This window comes from Pleurodeles waltl, chromosome 1_2 (assembly GCF_031143425.1).
Source record: "Pleurodeles waltl isolate 20211129_DDA chromosome 1_2, aPleWal1.hap1.20221129, whole genome shotgun sequence".
Lineage (NCBI taxonomy): Eukaryota > Metazoa > Chordata > Amphibia > Caudata > Salamandridae > Pleurodeles > Pleurodeles waltl.
The window spans coordinates 164,241,191-164,263,136 of NC_090437.1; the positions used below are offsets into that span (position 1 = coordinate 164,241,191).

Consider the following 21,946-nt stretch of genomic DNA (forward strand, 5'->3'; position numbering starts at 1 on the left):
TTATTTGATGTGTACCCCCTTTGAGCCAATGCATAATTGTCCCTTGTGGCTCCTCACCTTCAAAACTATCTTTCTGGTCGCTATCACCTCTGCTCGCAGGGTGAGTGAGCTTCAAGCCCTTTCTTTAAAACCTCCTTATTTGTCTGTATACCCTGACAAAGTATTGCTACCCAGTAGAGCTTCCTTCCTTCCTAAGGTGGTTACACCATTTCATGTAGCCCAGTCCATCACTTTGCCTACCTTCTACGCACCCCCACATCCTTCCCATGAGGAGGAGAGACTCCACCGACTGGACCCAAAAAGAGCGTCTGCGTTCTACCGCAATCATACTAAAGATTTCCGGGTGGACGATCAACTCTTCGTTGGCTATGTGGGTGCGAAAAAATGGAAGGCGATGCAAAAGCGGACTATCTCTCGATGGGTGCTTTTTTGCATCAAAATGTGCTACGCTTTGGCTAAGAAGCACCCTCCTGCAGGCTTGCGTGCTCATTCCACCAGAGCAACTTCTGCTTCCACTGAGTTAGCACGTGGAGTTCCTGTCCTGGATATCGATCAGGCAGCTACGTGGGCATCCCTGCACATGTTTGCTAAGCATTACTGCCTGGATAGTCAGGTCCATCGAGATGGCTTCCTTGGTCATTCGGTCCTGCAGGACTTTCTAGTATGATCTTGGTTCGCAGCCCACCACCGAGGATGGCATTGCTTGGGTATCTATTCTAAGGTAAGGAATCTGCAACTAGAAGTCTCTATCAGATGTACAGGTTACTTGCCTTCGGTAACGAAATATCTGGTAGAGACATATTCTAGTTGCAGATTCCTTACCGCCCACCCATCCTTCCTGCTTGTGAATTGATTTATAGGGACAGGGATTCCCCTTTCAGGTCCTTAGCTCTGGTGCCCCAATCTCCGTGTTCTTAGTGGCTCTGCATTCTAGCATGGAAAGTCGGTAAAAGAAACTGACGTCACTGCACAAGGGCAGTGTCTATGTACTACTCCCGATGTCATCATGGTGACCAAGACGCCTGCGGAGTCTTGCTCAAAGAAAAAATCTCCAAATCCAGTCTGATGCCTGGGGGAAAATTCTAAGATAAGGAATCTGCAACTAGAATATGTCTCTACCAGATATTTCGTTACCGAAGGTATGTAACTTGTACATCCCACCCAGAAGGTGAACTCACTGCTGCCTATTCAGGATGGGAAAGTGTACGGGTTTGAGGAGGTCTCAAAAGTGGACCTAATTACATCTGCCTTACACCTTGCCTCTTGAGCTGGGAATTGAGTGTTTTATTCCTGCCTTTTGTTTTGGATATGTCCGGTTTACACTCTTGGTTTTATTTAGTGATTTGTTAATTACTAACTCGTGACAACAGCAAGGTAGTTAGTGTTGCAAGTATAGTTTATCATCCCAGAGAATAAACTTTCTGTAAATCTACTTTTAAAAAAATGCTGACTTGGGCCTTTGTGAAGCACACTCCTAACCTAATCCCACTGTAATGTGCCTCCATGTCTGCTAGGGATGTGTTGTAGGGCCCCTTTATTACCTAGGTTGGGCACCCTTAAATTAGCATTTGGCTTGAAGCCTGTGCTTTTTACTCTCATTTGTATTTTATTCATTTTCCTATTTTTTAGCACATCCTGCTTTTAGCTCCTTTTTATATTTTAAGCAGCTGCCTCCTACTAGGAAGACAGTTTGCACTGCACATTTTATCAAGCCATTGTACAATGCGCACTCTGTGCCCTGCTCAAGGCTGTCATGTATGGTTTGTGATACGCTAACTCCCATTGCTAGTCCAGGATCCCAGGAACCATTCATATTCACTAGACACATCAGTACGTCAGTCCTGTTCCATGAACTCTGTAAGAGTTATTATATAAACACGTGGGCCTAAGGAAGACAGAGGGTGTTCCAATCCTGACCATCCGGGGACTTGTGCCACAGCACATACAGTTTTGCTGATCCCGGCGCCGACTCTTCAGCTTCCTAAGCGGATTGCCATCCAAACAGTCAAAACCTCACTGTCCTGTTTAGGTATGGGGTTGGGGTTACTCCCTTAGAGTGGAACAGGCAGACGTTTTACAGCCACTATGCTGTCAGATCTAGACATAGGGTCCTGGCAGGAATATCTAGGCTTTCTAGAACTATACAAAATGGGGTTTATCTTATTTAAACTGGTTGTAATGATGATTATCGTAATAATTGTCATCTCCCTTATTGCAGCTCATACGTTTTATACTAGGATGCAATTGCCTTAATAAATGGGTTGAAATCCAGTTTGCATCTCATGTCCTGCCTTGGCATGTGTGAGTCACTCAGTAACTGAGTGACGGAGGTATGATCTGTTTCCTTGACTTCCCTGAGAAGTCAGTGTCAGGTTTAGGTTACCACAAATCACCTTCTCCTTTCCAGGGTTGGGTGAGACACTGTGGGCTACACAGGAGTTAGGACAACAGCTTCCAAAGTGGTGTGGGGCTGACTCAGTCTCCCACACTCGGTGGTGCTGCCACCCTCAAACATGTAATCTTATTACCATAGTAGGAATTCCATGACAGATTGTCTTAGTGCTGCAAGATAATTCAGTCCTAAAATATGCTGGAAATAACTACATAAAATACAGGTCCAAACTTTGGCAAGAAGATGTGTCAATGTTATGTCAATTTGCTTTGTAGCCTTTTTGCATATTACATTGTTGCCATGTTTTGACATTGATTTGTGCTACATACCTTACTCCTTCAACCATGTAGCTACATACACCTGTCTAGAGTAAGTTCACCAGATTTCTCATTTGCCCCCACTCTATCAGGTGTCAAATGTCCCTATGCTAATCATTTTCATGCCTAGTAGTAGAATGAATGTTTAGATTACTTACTCATTTGTCTAGCCCCTTTCTGCCTTGAGACATTGTCATTACTAAAGATGGATCCTTGTGCCAAGACACCAAATCCTGTTAATTTTCTGACCTTACACATTCATTAAATTCCTGTGAGATGAACCAATCTGCCGCTGGGCATAAGCTGCGATAGTGTAGAAGGTGGGCAGAAACACCTAAAGGACAGAGTGATGATAGCTTAAGTGAGGGAACCAGTGTATCTCCACGCTGAAATATCTAGAAGACACACTGATCTTCCCATTTAGACAAGCACACTAAAGCAGTAATTTATTGAATGCTTAAAATAGCAGTTTAAAAAGCTCACACAGACGTTAAGGCTCTTTTCTGTATATCCCTACTAACAAAACACTAAAACCACCTATATCTTCAGTGTGGACTTCCATATGAAATATGCTGAAAAAATATGCTTCTGTTTCCCAGTGTTCTCCATTCCAAACAGCCAGTGGCCAGCTTTAAAATGTCTCTTGCAGAACCAAACAGCAAAGGAGGGTCTGGCCCATTTCATAATTGCTCTAAGAGAATTAGCAGCGTCCTGCACACTCCCAGAGTTGGGGAAATGCATTATATTCAGGAAAATGACTAAGATGAGTTGTGGAAAGATTACAGCCAACCTACTTCAACATACTGAGACTAAGCTACTAGAAAGAAACAAAGTGGATGAACCAATTGAGGTTTGGTTCCCTAAAACCTCTGATTGAATAAGAATGCCCAGAACAGGTTGAATGCCCATGGGAAACATGGTCCCTCCCAAGACTGCAATTCCTGAAAAATAAATCTTTCCTTTGTTCATGTGTTGTGATAGAGAAAGGTCCTCTGTATAGCTCTGGAAAGCATGCACCTCTGTCATTTATTGTCGCAGCTATGTTGGTTTCTGCCCACCCCCCCGGGCTCAGCACACGAGTAGCGCATTTGTGATGGATACCTTTTTGTGACACAGGGATTGTCTGGTCTGAAGAAGCAGGTGTGCTTTTTCCATATTTCATGCGTAAACCATTGGCTTTTCTGATTTTTAAAGGACTGCTAGTGGGTGCAATGGTCAGATTTCTCTGGCAAGGCAGGAATTGTTAACCTTACTCTGCCAAGGAAGACTTTGCTGTTTTTTTTCTCACCTTTTTCATATTGGTTTACAGGTCCCCTGCCATCATGTCCCCACTAGAATATGGGAATTATTTGTATATGGGGCATTCAAAAGATCTGCTAGCCAAACTTCAAATCAAAGTATGGCTCCAGAGCTTCATTGGCTCCAAATTTGTGTAAAAAGAAAAAATCAAATGCCTTTCTGGCTCATCATGGTACAGATGTTTTTTTTTTTTTTTTTAATTTGTGAACTAACTTGCTGATGGGAAAATCGAGTTAGTAAGTGGTTGTTTCATGATGTGTGATCTCAAGAACATTGCCACATTAACTGTGGTCCACAAACATTCTCCAGTTAGTGATTTTTTAATGTTCACAAAACTGCCCCTGTTCAGATTAAGCAAGATTAGTAATGTCAGACAAATAGTAAATTGTGGGATTGTTCTATTAAAGACCTTGATAAGACTCATGGGGGGTGCAGGTGCATTCCAGCAGTTTGTGCCCATGGTCGAACAGATGAAATAAAGTTTAATATTTTACTGAGGGGCATTGTGATCAGAGACACCCCTCCTCCCCCAAAACATCCTCTAGCAAATGAATGCAGAAGCAGCATTAAGAAAGATTAATCATTTCTAAAGCAAAAACAAGTAGTAATTAATAAACAGAGCAGCTGCTCAGTTTAGGGACAGGTACAGTACAGTCTGGCTTTCTGATTACGCCCCATACCACAGCAAAGAGAGATCCCACTAGGAGCGAGAGGCTGAGGATGGCAGCAAAGAGAGCAGGGCAGCCCCTCAGAGAGATCAAGTATCTGGTAGTTGGTTGTTCACGTCAGACCGAGGTGGTAATGATGGTGGGGAGGTAGGATGGCTGGTGCATCAATGCATACCTGCAGAGAAGCAGATAGAGATGGTGGGCCTCAGAGGTTCAGCCCATTTGCGTGAGGCGAGGCAGGAACAGTTCCTGCAGGTAGACCCGGGCTAGGCCTACCTGCTGTTCCAGAGATGGGCAGTGGCAGGCAGCTGGCCCAGAGAGGTACAACACTTGCACTGGGAAGAATAAATCTTGTCACCCGTCCTCAGCACCTCATGGTTGTGTTGAATAGCAGCACAAGATAAGGCTCAGCCAACGAGGTTGCAGGGTGAACTTCCCTTGATGTACCTGTATAATCACCCTTTCTCTCGACTGGAGGGTGTGCATGAGTTAAGACGGACAGTCCAGTAAGGCAGCTTGTACCTGGAAACATAAAATGTAAAGATAGTGAATATTCTGCAGTAATGGACAGCATCATCATTTAATTGGAGGTCTGACTTGGCAGCTGAGGTGGGTGGGTTTGAAAACCGCATCATATGCCATCCCATAGCTATCTTATAAAGACCCAGTCTGGTTCTTTGTATTGGGTTGGTGTGGCTCTGATGGACCATAGAACTAAGTCATTCCACTCTCTTTCCTGACAACTGTGGATCATATGGACAGTGGAAGTGTTGCTTAGTTCCTAAATCTTTGCAAATCTCCTGCACTACTGTTGAAATGTAAGTGTTCTCGGTCACTAGAAAGATGAGACTATATTCCAAAATGGGGGATAACGTTACTAAGTGAGACCTTAGCTACAGTAATAACACCTGCTCTTGCACAGGTATATGCTTGTACACACCCCAAAACATGCAGACAAATATGAGCACACAGAAATAGGAGGGGCATTTAGATGTTTAAATGACATCCATCTAGAGATGAACAGAAAGACCCAAGGAGGAATGGTGAGCTGGCGTGGTCTAAATCCCCCTTTCCAGCATTGCAACTGGCAAATAATACATGAATTTCAATAGTTCCGGGCAGTAGAAAGAAAGAAGGGCCCAAGCCAGAGGGGTGACCCACATGAATCATGCCCCCCCCCCCCACACACACACCCACCCAACTTGGGCAGCTCCATTAAAAGAACTGAGCCAGGTAAGGGAGTAGAAATATGGGTACAACTGCCTGAGCTGTCTGGCCATGCTCTTTGGTCCCTTGTAAAATTCTGTTTGGTCCTATACTGCTTCTCGCTTTCAGGAACTTTGTTCTGTAACAGAGACATACTTTAGAGAGGTTACGGGGAGCACATCGGTTTGTACATGGCTGCATCATTGGTTTGAGATAAAGCAGATTTTCTGGTTCGGGGTCAGCTACGGCATTTCCTCAAAACACATCATCATGATGGTACTGGTTTGCAGTGCATTTAACAAAGGCGAATAGTAAAGCTTTCAATAGATTTTGTACATAGAAGCCGATGTTTATTGGGTGCCCGCAGAAGCTAATTCCCCCCTGCATCCAAAGAAAGGCCAAAGTCATGCATGACTTGAACACATACTTTTAGTCTGTGGATACAGTAATCTTTTTCTCAGCCAGAATACAGGCTCGGGTAAGGTAAGCAAGCTCGGACACCTGGGCAGATATGCCATTAGGAAGGCAGTGGCTTTCAGCAATTTGGTATACAGTACATAGTGTATCCTCCAGCTAGCTCACCTTCATTATTTCTAAGGCATGTACAGTAGTTCAGTTTGGTGTGGGTACATCAGATACAACAAATGCATGGCTTTCTTACGAGCTCTCTTACCATAAGACAATCATGAGGTTCTCTTCCTGACTGATGGGCATCAGAGATGCTGACTATGGTGGGGTATAAAGAAAGTGATGGATTGAATGTCTGAACTAATCTCTGCCACTGGTGGTAACTTTAGGCCACATCCCAATCCATTGGAATTTTGCACACCATAGCAGTTTGGACCCAGCCATATGCAAATCGGTCTCAACCCTGCACCAGTGGGACCAGTCCAGCTCAAACTACCAGACCAGGAGTTCCTTTGAACCGAGCACAAGCAACCCTAGACCAGTTTCACTCTTGTTAAATCTGATCAGCCAGGTATAGCTTGGTTTCAGTGGCACTGTGCACAGGACCCATGTCTCGGCAAGCCCATCGACTTAGGGTGACTAAAGTATACAAAAAGTGATGGCTGGTACAGGTAAACTAATCTCTGTCACTGGTAATAATTCAGGCCACATCCCAGTTATTTTGCATACCATGTCACCTCAGTTTTAACCCAGAAATATGCAAATCAGTCTTGGCCATAGTGCAGTGGAAACAGTTGAGCACGAACTGTCATTGCATCCACCTACCACGCACAGTGTTATCAATGATGTAATATCAGATGTCATCAGTGAAGTTATCAATGATGTCCCAGAACATGTCGGAAGTGAAGTAATATATGATGTTGAAAGTAGAGCATGGCGAGGGTACTAGTCACTATAAATGGTGAGTCTCAGTGGTTTTTTAGTATAAAATTACATTTTAACTGACATTTTCACTTAACTAGAACGTCACTTTAATCTTTATTTGTGAATTTCTGAGGGTTTTTAAATGCAAAGTAAAATATTAAAATACCTAACTATAGTGTCACTTAACCTTTAGTTTTTTTTTTTTTTTTTTCAGTGAATCTCTAGGTTTAAAAATAAAGTAGTGTTATTACCATGTGTAACTGTGAACCCCACCCCACCATGCATGACCTGGCATGGAGTTGGCTGAAGGGTCTGGCCTACAGCAGACCCTGCACCCAACCCCCTCTGGGCATCTCCCCAGCTGCGCACGGCATTTGGCTCTATGAAGTGTTAGCCTCACGGCCAACCACTAGTACACAGCCAGCCTACCACAGATATTCACAACTCCCTATTTTTTCTAAATCATTTTCCAATCCTGCAGAACTCTCTTGGTGGGCCAGCACAGTCCCTTAAACTCTCCTAGGAGCAGGTTGAGCCCCTCTGGATCCTGTCCTGTGGCATCACAGCAACCCCCCAAAGTATTTATTTGTTTTCATAGGGAAGTTTTTTATTTTGGGACACATCCTTTTTTTTTATTTTTTATTCTAGTCTCCTACTTAACAGGTCACCTGAAACTGAAGCATCCAGAAGGATGAACTTTTTTTTTTTTTTTTTTTTTTTTATAAAAGTTTCATGAACTTTGAAGATTTGTCAAACGTCATAAAAGTTATTAGCAAACCCAAAAAAGGTTCTTCCTGTGGTAACTAGATCCTGATTACAACTACACAGTAGCAATCGCCACTGTGTAATACTCACATGTATGTACATGTGTATATGTAGGACATATGGAGGGTAATTGAGGTTTATAGTGTCCATCCATAGACCAGGAGGAAGATTGTTTTGGCGAACAGTGTTAATATAGCCTAAGAGCTGTATAAGCCCTCTGACCTCTTGAGTTGTCCGTAGATGAACACAATATATAACCCTATGGGGCTTTATTTTAAGTAACTACCTCATTTGCTTTTCTTTAGAAGGCTATTGCAATGCCAGTGATTGGCCATGTCTAGTGCTGGATTTACTACAAAAGTGTAAGTAACTACAAAAGCGTAAGCTAATACAAAAGTGCAGTTTCTAAATACTAAAAAGCAGTAAAATTACTCAAAAGTGTAAACATGCGCAAAAGTATTACCTTTCTGAATCGGGTCTGTAGTGTCCTGCTCAACCCCAGTGTGAGAATAACCACATCTAAGTTGGACACCCCTACGCTGTATATTATTCTACAGTCTGCAGTCCATCGAAATCTTCTGCAAAGTAATGGAAGTAAACCTTCACAACTTGTAAACATCCTAGTTACATAAACTTTGTGCATACCACTGTATTTGTAATTATGTAATATGTGCATGTGGTCAGATTTCCACTGGTGGATAATCTCTCACCTTTTTCGGACCAGACTGTCACTCGAAGCCACAACCTTGTTTTAATCATAATTATTCAGCCCACATCAGATGAACTTAGCCTTTTTTTTAATTTTATTTTTTTACTTGAGCGCTGCTTCCAACCCAAACTTTAGTGGTTTATAAACTGGACACTGTATAACTTTCAATGACTACAGTTGCCTCCAAACCATTAGCGCTACATCCATGCTACGGATACCCAAGAGTACACTCAGTAACTCTATGGCGCATAGGTCATAAGTGGTGTATGGTGGGGGCACAAGTTGCAGTTCACCAGTTGTAGGTCACTAAGTTAGATAGAACATGTGCGCCAGCCGTGCACTGCTTATGTTCACATGTTGCATCACTCATGACATCATTGAAAACACCATAGTCCTATGCAGCGTAGTTACTGAGTGGAAATGTGCGAGTCCTCAGCATGGAAAAGGTGTAAGGAAAGCATGATTGCACATGTTGAAAGTTATGTGCGGCACAGTTTACAAATCACTAAAGTTTATGGTGCTAGTAAAACTCCCTGTTAAACAAAATAAGGGCTGAGCGCACTTAATGTGGGTTGCAGAAGTATGTTTGTAAGTAGCCTGAGTATTAAAACGAAAAGCTATTCCAAAAATTGTGAGAAAGCCCAAATATTCGGTTTTCAATAGATTACCCCAGGGGAATATTCGAGAACATGCAGATATTAATTGAATACACTGCTGCATTTGACAAAGGAGTTTATAAAGTGTGGATGTTTCTTTTCAGAACGTCTTTGAAGATTTTGAAGCTTTTGGAAATTGTTGAATAATGTAGAATGTATGTATGTCCCACTTAAGTGATTTTCCCTGTTAAGGTGAATAGAAAATTGTTCACACCTGTAGTGTTGAAGTACTTCAAGGCCACAAACCCTATGGGACAGTCACAATGATTATATGATGTCACCAGATAAGTCATCAATGATGTCTTCAATCGTGTCATGAGTGAAGAATGTTAGATCAAAAGAAATGCATGGTGGACTCCAAGTTATAGTTAGCTTTGTGAACTAGAACTGGTTAATTTCAGTGTTATGATTTTTTTTGTTTTAAGCATTAGTTTATTTCAAAACCTAACTATCACTTCAACTTTAGTTTTTGTTTTTTCAATGATATATTTTTTTGTCCTATCCACTCAATTCCCATACCATACCTTTTGACTATGGGCAGTAGTGGGTTGATAGCAGGGCATTTTTGACTTGCTGCCAATCTATCGGATTGCTTGGTCTCACAGGACTGAGATGGCCAACAGGGGATGTGCTTTCTCGGCCAGTCAGATTGCTTTATTTTGTAAATTTGTGATTCTGCCACACTCCTGCCAGACACACCATCCACATATCACCGTATGCTGACTGTTAATTTCTCAACAAACAGCTGAAAAACATTTACACCAAATCACGCTTTGAGTAAAGATCTGGCTTTCCTCTGAAACTGGTGTAATTTTCAGCTGTTTTTTTCTGTATCGCTTTCCAAAATTCCTTTGGGATAGTGCATGAAAAACTTTTCTTTCCATTGCTCTATTTTAATAGCTTAAAATGACAAGCAAAGAGAATGTTTGTTTTGCCCTTCTTAGAGAAAAGCTAGAATCTTTATGTATGTTTTTACATGTTCCGGGCTACTGCTGTTGTGTTTTTTTTTTTTTGTTTTTTTTTAAATACAAAAAAAACGACTTGTGTTGAACTGTTTTTATTCATGTTTGCAAACATGCTGGCTGTTTCATATGAAAGAACTATGCATCAAGGTTTTAAGTGGTTTGTGGTAAAAGTGATGGCATGACCATGTATTAATTATCCTTTATCCCATATAATACATACTGTGGGGTTCCATAACGTTTGAAAAATAATTGGCCTTCGGCCTCATTCCTCTGAATGGTAATGGAACTCCTTGGTGACTTGAATTATCCTTATAATGTACAGCAGGGGGTACTGTGTTTCTTATTAAATATACAGGAAAAGTTTGCCTATGGTTCAAGGAGCACTAAAAGGAAGCAGTCCTGAAATTCACCAGTAATGGTGTGCAACACACAATGCACACCATAACTCACACCCCTGTTGTGCATTACGTTGTAGATAACCTTTTAATGTTTTTCTCATGTCATTGGCAAAGAGGTATATTGTTCTGAATTCCGTTTTTACCTAGCCCATGCACTTTCCAAGTGCCCATTCTGTGTTGCGCATGGCCTTTGACCAGGTTGTGCACCAACCCTCTTTGACCATTCACTGGGGGAATTTCTGACAGGGCCTCCCTGGTAATGCATTTTGTTTTACAAAAGACATGGCACACTTCCTCCTTACCCTCACTCTGTTGGCTTCTTGTGAGTAAAAATTATGGTAACAAAGTGCAGAGTTTTCTCTAAAAGCCAGCTCCCTTGAGAGGTTCTGAATTTAGTGAATAGTGCTAGAATTTGGAGCAAATTAGTTGCTTACCCCCACTTTTTGCCTGCTGTCAGTGTGCTTAGACTGTTTTCACTGGGATCCTGCTAACCAGGACCCCAGTGATTGTGCTCCCTCCCACCAGATCTGGTTACTTAGGACCTTGGTACACTCTACAATTGGCATACTGGTGCCCGCTTATAAGTCTGTAGTATATTGTACTTGGGTATTTAGGGCACTGGGGCACCTGGGGTTCCCCATGGGCTGCAACATGTATTGTGCCACCCATGCGAAATGTGTCTGCAGGCCTGCCATTGCAGCCTGCGTGGAAAGGTGTATGCACCATTTCGCTACTAGTCACTGCACCAGGTCACTGTAAGTAACCCATATGATAGGCCCTCCAGCCCAGAGGGCAGGGTGCAGGTCCCTGCGTGTGAGGGTACCCCTACATGAGCAGAGGAACACCTGTGAACTCCAGTTCCATTACACAGGACAATATAAGTAAGGGGAAGCTATTTTACCCGTGTCCAACTACCTAATGGTAAGTCCGAACCTGGGAATGTTTGGTATCAAACATGTTGGAATCATACCACAATACGGTTGCCAGTATTGGTTGTATGATTTCATGCACTCTGAGGGCTCCTTAGAGGACCCCCATTATTACTCCTACCAGTCTTTTATGGTTTTCCGGGCAGCCCGTGCTCCTGCCACCCTGAGGTCTCTCCCTGGGAAATAGGTGTTACAAGGCTTGGGTGGGTGTGGAGGGGGGGCGGGTGGCCTCCCCAAGCCACTGGTTTGCTTTCAAAGGCACATTTGGTACCCTCCTTACATAAACCGGTTTGTACCAACCCGGGAACACTTGGTCCCTGCTTTGGCGTAAAACTGGAAAAAGGAAAGGGGAGTGACCACTCCCCTGTCCATCACCACCCCAGGGGTGGTGCCCAGAGCTCCTCCAGGTGGCCACTTGATTGTGCCATCATGAAACCAAAATGTGCAGAGGCCCCTGGGAGCATCTGAGTAGCCAGGTCAGGCAGGTGACATCAGAGAACCCTCCTGCTAGGTGGTCACCTTCCAAGGTGACCAAAGCCCCTTTTAGGGCTAGTCAGGGACTCCATCGTGGGTGGGTCACCAGATTTGGCATGCAGGACTCCACCAGGACTGCTCTGAAACATGTACTTCTACTTCAGGCCACTGGAAACGCAAATGGACTCTTCAGGAACTGGCAAGACTGCAACTCCCGAGACAACCTCGCCTTGCAACATTGTTTCTCCTGCTCCTTCCAGCAACTGCAACATTTCCCCAGCTGTGTCCTCTGGGTTTGGCGAGACTTCAGCCTGCACCAAGAAGCAAGAAAGAATCTCCCTTGGACTGAAGGAGTCACTCCTCTGCAGGCACCTACAGCAATAACGTCCAGCTGCATGGATGCTCGCCTCTGGAACCAAGTAGATCCTGCATCACAGGTGGTGGTCTGGAGTGAACCACTTGGTTCTCTCTGCCAGCTTTCCAACTTAAGAGACAGTGAGCCCTTGCCTCTCCTTGCAGGACAGTACCCCTGTTCACCATGACTCTTGCAGCTACAACGGCTTATTGTCTCCTGCTCCAAAGGATCTTCAGGCTCTGAGTAGCCCAGGCCCCCAGCACTTCATCATGCCAAGCGCAGTCTTTTCTGTGCTGCTCCAGCGATGTGGGACTCCTCTCCAGGCGTGCTGGGCCTCACTGTGACTTACAGTGCCTGCTGCTAGTGGGTTGCCTGTGGGGGCTGCGACTGCTTCTGTTGGCTCTCCCAACTGCTGAAGGTCAGCCCGGACTCTCCTCCAAGGGTCGAGTCCGCTGGACCTTGCTGGTCCTCTTCAGCCTTGCAACTCTTTTGCTCCTCTTGCATTTGCCATGACTTGTTGGCAGTTCTCCTACACCGCTGACCACATGCAACCCGACGACCAACGTGGGACCCCATCTGCACCGCTACAAAGACTGCTCTGCAGCTCCTGGGCTCCATAGCTGGCCTCCTACTATCGACCTGGATCTTCATCCCCAGAAGAGAGGGTAGTAACTCCTGCCCCCACTGGACACTCCATTGTGGCCTGTCCCCTTCTTTTGCAGGTCCTCTTCTACCGGAATCCAATTTCTACGTCCTCTTGGTAGTCCTTGGAAAAACCAGGTACTTAGTTCTGCTCTCCTGGTCGCTGGGAGTCACTTAGGTACTCACCATTTGGGGTCTCTAGTTCTTCCAGCTTCCCTCTAATGGCACCATATCCTTGGGTGGGGGACTTCACTTAACATTCCACTATTTTAGTACATGGTTTGGTCCTCCCATAGGTTCCTGACTACTTTTCACTAATTCTTGCCAGTGCTCATTTCCTGTGCCAATTTCTAATTATTGTTGTATGTATGTATATATGTTTGTGTGTATGTATGTATGTGTGTATATATATATATATATATATATATATATATATATATATAGTGTACTTGCCTCGAGTTGGGCGACTTGCTTATAAGTAATCTAGTGTTGTTACTATAATAAAGTACCTTTATTTTTGTAACGCTGTGTGGTTCTTTCATGGATAAGTTGCTGTGTGACTATTGTAGTATTGCATAAGCTTTGTATGTCTGCTAGATAAGTCTGGGCTGATCATCCACAGCTTCTCTAGAGAGCCCTGGCCACCTAGGCACTGCCTACATTCACTAATAGAGGTCATCTGGACCTGGTATAAGGTGCCAACACCACAGGTGTCCCACACACACCAGGCCAGCTTCATACAGGATACCACCTGCGGAGGTGGGACCCACTTCATCAAAAACGCGTAGGAAGTAGAAGGAATATTAAAGTCTCTTCTGTCGTGATGTTACCACTACTCTTCCAAAGTATCCAACACTGCACGTTTGTTTTAATGTTCAATGCTTACATTGACACTTTTTCTTGACATTTTGGACTAAAGCAAAGATCGGGCTAAAGTTAAAAATGAGTTTCAACATTTTTTTTTGGTTATCCCAGACACGAGTGACTTTCCAGAGCAGTTAAACGCACTATTCAAAGAGGTGAATAATGTTGCACAGCTCAGGTCCTCGCTTGAAATGTATTTGCATGAGTCCCAAACAAAATTAGCACCTGTCTTTTTTTTTCTGTTGTTCAGTGTTCTGTTCCATTAACTGTTCTGCATTTGAGCTGAGAAAGGGTGCCTAGTGACGGACAGACGTAAGGTTGCTTTACTACCCTTGTAGAGGCAATGATATTGATGCATGCAAGGTAATGCATTATTTATCAGTTCAGACAAATCAGTAGTTGTATTGATGGCTCACCATTCATTCTGCTTCGAAGCTTTACCAGTGTGATATGATAGAGAGCTCTAGTAGCAGATTACTTAGCTTACACTTTCCCCAAGTTGTCAGACTGAATCTGGAGATTTTTCTTTGAGCATTACCCTTGCGTGCTGTCAGCTGGCGTCGGCAGACTCCACATGCGTTGTTGATCTTGTGGTTCCGTGATGACGTTGCAATTGTATATAGGCACCACCCTGGCGTGCTGACGTCAGTTCTTTTCACGCCAGATGCAGATCCGGAGAAGAGCTACCCTTAGTCATTTTTTTTAAAAGCTTCAACCTTTTTGTCATTTTTGACTTTTTGGTGCTTCGAGGGATGTCACGGAAGACTGTGTGACTCCTGTCAACAAATGATGTTGGTGCCAGATCCACACCTCATGCGTTTGTGGTGTCTGGAGTGCGACCATGACCCATAGCTGTGCTCTGAGGGCCAGGCCATGAACCTGAAGGCTTTGAGGGAGCAGTCCCTGAAGCTCATAGCAGCCTGACGCTAGACTCTGCATCGCTGCTGGTCTCGTTTGAGAGGAAGGTCACAAGACCACTTGCGGAATCATCATCACTCTTTGTTGTCCCAACCTAAAGCAGTCTGGTCATAAAAAGAAGCTAAGAAGGCCAAAAGTGCTTCAACTTCACCCTGTTGCTCAGTTGGCAACGCAAGAAGTGTCGATGCTCAAGTAGCCTCAGTCTGCGGGGCCTACTTCTAGATCTGCTCCGAGCCTCCCTGACTTCTCTGGAGCCGGAGCCACCCCTGCCCAGCTGAAGGAGTTTTACAAGGCCATGGACCTCATCCCTGGGCAGACAGACCCTTGCTCGGTGCCTTTAAGGCATGGGGGATCGGATAGTGGCCCCGGGCTCTGTACAAGCAGCTTTGGCTCCAGCCACTGAATTCCTCTTGCGTAGTTGTAGAATCCGTGCCGATGCCAGTCATGCCAACACGATCTTCCCCAGTACCAGCAAAGATGTAGATACTCCTGGTGCTGGTTGGGCGCACAGCATCAACCCTATCCTGATCCCTGACTACCCCAAGCCAGATCAGACTTCGATGCAGTGTTCTCACCCCAGGTTGGATTCTGACCCTTTTTACTATGGGTATGAATACAGGGGAGGTTCGAAAGGGTTGCTGGACCCTCTGGAAAATCAGCGTGACAAACCTGAGATGGACAGGGCACAGGAATTGTGTGAGGCTAGTGGTCTGGATACTTCTCCAAATGCTTGCTTGCTTTCTTCCCCCACTGTGGCTATGGCGGAGGGATCATCATATTCTTTGGTGATCAGTGGGGCAGCTGAGGTCCCCAGCTTCGAGCTTCCTTCTGTGGCAGGCAGGACTAACCTCCTGACTGAGGTGCTTCAGCCTGGGGCTTCCACTTCGGACCCCCTTCTACCTTTCAATGAAGCCCTCACAGATGTCCTTCTTGTTACCAGGTCCATACCCAGCACAGGTGCTCCTGTGAATAGAACAGGCGCCCACCACCATTGACCTACACTGAATGGCCCTAAATTCCTGTCCCAACACCCTACACCTGAGAGCCTTGTCATCCAGGCTTCCTCTTCTGGCACATTCCAATCTGCACACCGGAGAGAAAATCAAAAAGACTGGATCAGCTTGGGAAGAAAATGTTTTATTCCTCCAGTCTGACATTGCGGTCTGTGAACACTGCATGCCTCTTGGGTCACTACACCCATTTCTTATGGGATATGGTTGTGCAGGTGTTCCCGCAGATCCTGGAGGAGGCCCAGGCCATCTCCCAAGCTGTTGCTGATGAGAGGGATGCGACCCAGTTCACTATCCATTGTGGCCTGGACACAATAGACTCACAAGGTAGATTGGTTGCGTCAACGGTGGCCACGGTGGTTGTGGATGTCTGGCTTTTCGGGAGATGTCCAACAATCTCTTATGGACCTGCCCTTCAATGGCACCTGTCTCTTAAGGGACAAAGCGGACTCGGTGCTCAAGCATTTTAAAGAGTATCAGGCTACGGCTCAGTCCCTTGGCCTCGCTGCAGCCCCTCGCCCAGCACAGTCTGCTTTTTGCCCCTTTTGTGGCCACGGAAGGGGCTCCCTCTTATGTCCTTTCCATAAGAGACACGGAGTCACGCATGCCACCCACCCACTGCATGGCCATGGATGCAGGATCCCACAGGCTTGTTGGTCGGGGAGCCATAGGTCTGCCCAGTCCCCCTCCATACCCTCTTACAGTCGCCCCATCCTGGACCAGTGGGAGGCAGAGTCTGCAATCACCTGCCCCACTGTGATTCCATCACGACGGACAGGTGGGTTTTGCAAATGGGCTACTCCCTCCATCTCGAGACTACAACTCTGACTATGCCACCGTCTTACGACTGTTTCTCGGAGGATCATTTGACACTTCTCTGTGAGGAAGTCACAGCTCTCTTGGCCAAGGGAGCCATCAAGAGGGTTCCTACACCAGCAGTAGGTTGTGGTTGTTATTCCCGCTACTTTGTTTTGCCCAAGAAGGCCAAGGGCCTCTGCCCTATTCCAGACATCTGGGCCCTCAATCTCATCCTCAGGAAGGAGAAGTTAAAAATGATCACCCTGATTGAGGACCTGTCTTCCTTGGACTCTGGAGAATGGATGACAGCGTTGGACTTGCAGGATGCTTACTTCCATACACCCATCCAGCCTGATGCTACTTGCAATTTGTGGTAGGCCACGAGCACTTTCAGTTTACAATGCTTCCCTTCCGCCTTACCAGCTCCCCTTGAGTCTTCACAAAAGTGGTGGCAGTGGTTGCAGCTCAATTGTGCAGGTTATGAGTTTGTCTCCCCCTTCCGCGATTACTGGCTGTTGAAGGCGAGCACCCCCCAAATGGTAGTCTACGACCTTCAGACTACGGCAATCCTTCTACACTCGCTGGGGTTCACTATAAACATGCTGATGTCACACCTGACTCCTTCTCCTTCTCCTTCTCAGATGCTCACCTTCATTGCAGCTGTTCTGGACACAGTGCGGTTTCTGGCTTATTCTCCTGAAAAGTGAGTCCAGGATACTCAGGCTATGATTCTAATGCTTTAGCTTATAACCTGCATTTCGGTGAGACTGAGGCTGCTGGGCCTCATGGCCTCCTGCATCCTGCTAGTGACAGATGCCAGATTGCATATGCAGGCTCTGCAGTAGGACCTAAAGTTCCAGTGGGAGCAGCATCTGGTAAACCTCTCCGACATGGTCCAGATCTCTGAGGGAACTGTGCAAGATCTGCAGTGGTGGCTTTCGAATCACTATTGGGTCAATGTCCCCAGCCATATCTTACAGTGGTGACAGATGCATTTTTCTGGAATGGGTCTGCCACATGAGAGCGGCAGAGATTAGAGGACTCCGGTGGAGTCTGACTCAACATCAACCTTTTGGACTTCCAAACGATCAGGCTTACATTGAAGGCATTCCATCTCTCTAAAAGGGAAAGTGGTGCAGGTGTTCACGGACAACACTGCCACCGTATGGTACTTCAGCAAGCAGGCAGAGTGTGGTTGTGGACTCTGTCAAGAGGCTCTACACCTGAATGTGGCTGGAACACCAGGTCTTAACCCTGGTGGTTCAACATCTGGTGGGCTCAACGCCAGAGCAGACAAACTCAGCCCGTTGATGCATAGTCGATACAAATGTCTCCATCTGGAGGTGGTGCTAGGCCTCTATCAGCAGTGGAGAGAGCCTTGGTTAGATCTGTTCGCCTCCACAGAGTAAGTGCAATGTTAACTGTTTTGTATGTTGGAGTTTCCAAGGCGGCATTCGCTTGATGATGCTTTTAGTCTCGAGTCCTTCCCACCAGTACCACTTCTGCCCAGAGTTCTAAAGAAGATCAAGAGCAATTGGGCCCAAGTAATCCTGGTGACTCCAGACTGGGCGCAAAAAGTTTGGATCCTCCAGACTGCCACTTAGGATCTTCTATCTCAGCAGCAGGGGATGGTTCTCCACCCACACCTGTCCAGTATCCACCTTCTTGCATGGAGATTGAGCTGCAGCAGTTGACAGCTTTTGACGTTTCACCTGAAATCTGTAACATTATCTTGGCAGCCAGGCATCCCTCCACCAAATCGGTATACGCCCATCGTTGGCACAAATTTGTGGCATGGTGTACCAGCAAGTCACCAGAGCAACTGCTGCCACCACTGCGATGGCACACTGTGTTACTATCCTGGATATGTCAGGCAGCATCATGGACATCTCTGCACACATTCACTAAACATTCTGCAAATCTGACTGTCCAGGCAGTAGATGGCTGTTTTGGTCTTTCGGCCCGGCCAGACTTTCTAATATGATCTTGGTTTGCAGCTAACCACCGAGGATGGTATTGCTTGGTTATCTATTATAAGGTAAGTAATCTGCAACTAGAAGTCTTTATCAGATGAACAAGTTACTTGCCTTTGGTAATGATTTATCTGGTAGAGATGTGTTCTAGTTGCAGATTTAGTACCAACCCTCCCATTTTCCCCTCACTGCGAAATGATTTCCAGGGCCAGGGATTCCCTTTTCAGGGCCCTAGTTCTGGTGCACCATTCTAGGTTAGGTTTTCATGGCTCTGTGCTACTGGTGTGGAATGACGTGAAAAACTGCAGTCAGCGCACTGGGGTGGTGTTTATATACTACTGTGATGTCATCAGGGTGACCACAACGCATACGGAGTCGACCGACGCCACCTGACAGCGCCGAAGGGTACTGCTCGAAGAAAAATCTCCATATCCAGTCTGATGCCTGGGGGGGGGAATTCTAAGGTAAGGAATCTGCAACTAGAATAGGTCTACCTGATAAATCGTTAAGGTAAGTAACTTCTGAATGATAGCTTTACTTGCCAAAAGTGTATCTCAGAAGTAGCTGTTCTTAACTACATGTTCTGTCCTCTGGATTGAAACTTGTCTGTTTTACTGGAAAAGTCAGATTTTCCTTGCAGTTTGTTCTTTATATCAGTATGGGCAGTTTTTCGGAGGTGGGGCATGTGTGGCTGTTCATAACAGTTTGAAAGTATATCAAGCCTTAGGGAATTTTCCATACGTGTACCTGTGCAATAGTATTAGTGATAATGTACAGAGTTCCGACACTGAAATTGATCCTATTGTGCATATTTTCTTTTGGGTTTCCTAGGTACGAATGGATGCTCTGAGAATAATGGTGAATGCAGACAGCTCTGCATGCCAAACCCAGAGGGGCGGGTATGCATGTGCTCTATAGGTTATCATACAACGGAAGATGGCATGGGCTGCACAGAAGATGTAAAGTGCTTTGAAAGATCTCGTCCCTGCAAGGATGGGCTGAGGTGCATTTCAGAAGAGCAAGTCTGTGATGGCTGGGCAGACTGTTTGGACAAGTCAGATGAGACCAACTGTGAGTATCTTATAACCTCATTCAGTGGCATTGTTTCCCAAATGTGTATCTCACATGGGTTTTGGGTGTGGTGGGACAGGCTATGGGCTGAGGGGAATTCTAAATCATACCCTAGCTACCTACTGGCAGGAAGAAATGAATAAAAGCCAAAAGGATAAAGTATGTGCACTTTTTCTTAGCTCTAGGTTTGTGTCTATATACACGTGTGTGTATGTCTATATATGTGTATGTCTATATATGTGTATGTCTATATATGTTTATATAGCTACATAGATATGAATATTAATGTGACAGCAAGTTGTTTCAGAGGTTTTGCTTTGCCCACTTGGGATTCAAGCTTCTAATTGAATTTCATTATTCATGCACCAGTTGATTAATTGATGAATACATTAATTAATGAAGGCTAAAATTGTATTTATTTCAGCATGGAATGTGGATGAATGGCAGCCCATATTTGAGGGTTTACCATAAATGAAATTGATTAGTTATTGTATTGTGCACCATGCTTTCTGCGAACCTTGAGTGCACCAATTTGTGATTTGAATGGTGTTCCCTCATTCCTGCACTAGGGATTGGTGAAAGAATGAACCAATATTTATTTTATATTTTATTTCTGTGATCCATGTGATCAGGCAAATGATAATGCCCGTACCAGTAAGGCATGTAGACCACAGGTATTCAGTACTCTAGGGATTAGCCTTGAATGAAATCAACAATCTAAGTTATTGCATTGGCACCATGTAGTTTGTAATTCTGACCATTAATAATTTTAATTCTCTGAAGTATGATCCTGGGGTCTGGCAATTTATGCATGGCGGTTGTTTGTAGTATTTTTTTTCCACTGTATTTTATGTCACAGTTGCACCTCCCTATCTGTAAGACTGCGGGTCATCCGAAACCCGTTAGATGTTTTTTTATTGGCAAGAATAAACTTGTTTTGAAAAGCTAAAAGCTTTACTGCTTTCTATGCGCGTCATTGGTGCTCTCCCTGGTATTGTGTGGGGTAGTCTCCCTGATATCTACATAGATATACACACATTCATATGTACATGCACTTCAAAAAAAAACACAAAGGTTAAAAGGATGATATGATTAGGTGAAAAGTCAGTTAAAACATGCAGTTTTAAAAGTACAAAACCACTGAAATTGACCAGTTGTACTTATCCAAAAGTCACTATGAATCGTGCCCTGTTTCGTCATCAATAATTTCATTGCAAATGTTGCAGTGATATTATCAATGCCATCATAGATGTCATGAGTGATGTAATATGTGGAGTATTAGTAGTGCATGGCCAAGGCACAAGTTATAGTCACCTTAGGACATTAGGCCCTCTTGGAACCTAGGGGCTCATGGTTTCCCTACTCTGCCACCTTAGGCTTTTTTTTCCCTAGGACTTGGGACGGAGTTCCAAGTCCTAAGATGGCTGCCACCACATAATTTTTGACGTGGTGGCAGCCACTCTGATTTCACCTTAGATTTGTCGGTCCTCTGGATCCTCTGTGACGTGATATATAAACATTTTTAACCATTAATTGTTCAAAAACAGATTTACACCAAATCACAAAAGGTTTTCTTTCTGGACCAAGATCTAGCTTTATGCTAGATTTTGTGTAAATTTGTTCAGTGGTTTGGGCTGTCTGTGTCTAAAGTACATATCGAGAAAGTAATTTAAAACTCGTTTTAAGACCCCACTTGATGGGAACTTTCTATCAAGGAGCTTAGGTGAAGAAATTATAGGTAATCTTGCTGTCCTCTGGAGGTCTGTCACCACCTATTCCCAGTGCTGGTTCCAGGCGTCGGGTCCCTTGTTACAGGCAGTCGCGGTCAGGGGGAGCTTCTGGATTCTGTCTGCAGGCGTCGCTGTGGGGGCTCAGGGGGGTCGTCTCTGGTTACTCAAGGGCTCGCAGTCGCCTGGGAGTCCTCCCTGAGGTGTTTGTTCTCTGGATCTCGAGCCGGGGGCGTCGGGTGCAGTGTGTGAAGTCTCATACTTCTGGCGTGAAACGTGCAGTCTTTGCAAGTTGCTTCTTTGTTGCAAAGAAGTAGCTGGTTTTGAACAGGACCGCTGTTCACAGGAGTTTCTTGGTCCTTTAGTCCAGGGCAGTCCTGAGGCTTCAGAGGTCGCTGGTCCCTGTCGGATGCGTCGCTGGAGCAGGTTTCCGAAGTTGGAGACCAGCCGGTAGGGCTGGGACCAAAGCAGTTGTCGT

The 21,946-nt window shown here is 45.0% G+C and overlaps 1 protein-coding gene across 1 annotated transcript in view; it reads left to right on the top strand.

Annotated features, from left to right (window-relative positions):
- LOC138298467 (low-density lipoprotein receptor-related protein 2-like) overlaps positions 1–21,946 on the top strand; it is a 1,267,625-nt gene that overhangs the window by 1,138,010 nt on the left and 107,669 nt on the right. Inside the window, exon 31 of the mRNA XM_069236878.1 lies at positions 19,502–19,741. Within this exon, the coding sequence (XP_069092979.1) occupies positions 19,502–19,741 (240 nt within the window). The remainder of the gene's footprint in view (positions 1–19,501; positions 19,742–21,946) is intronic.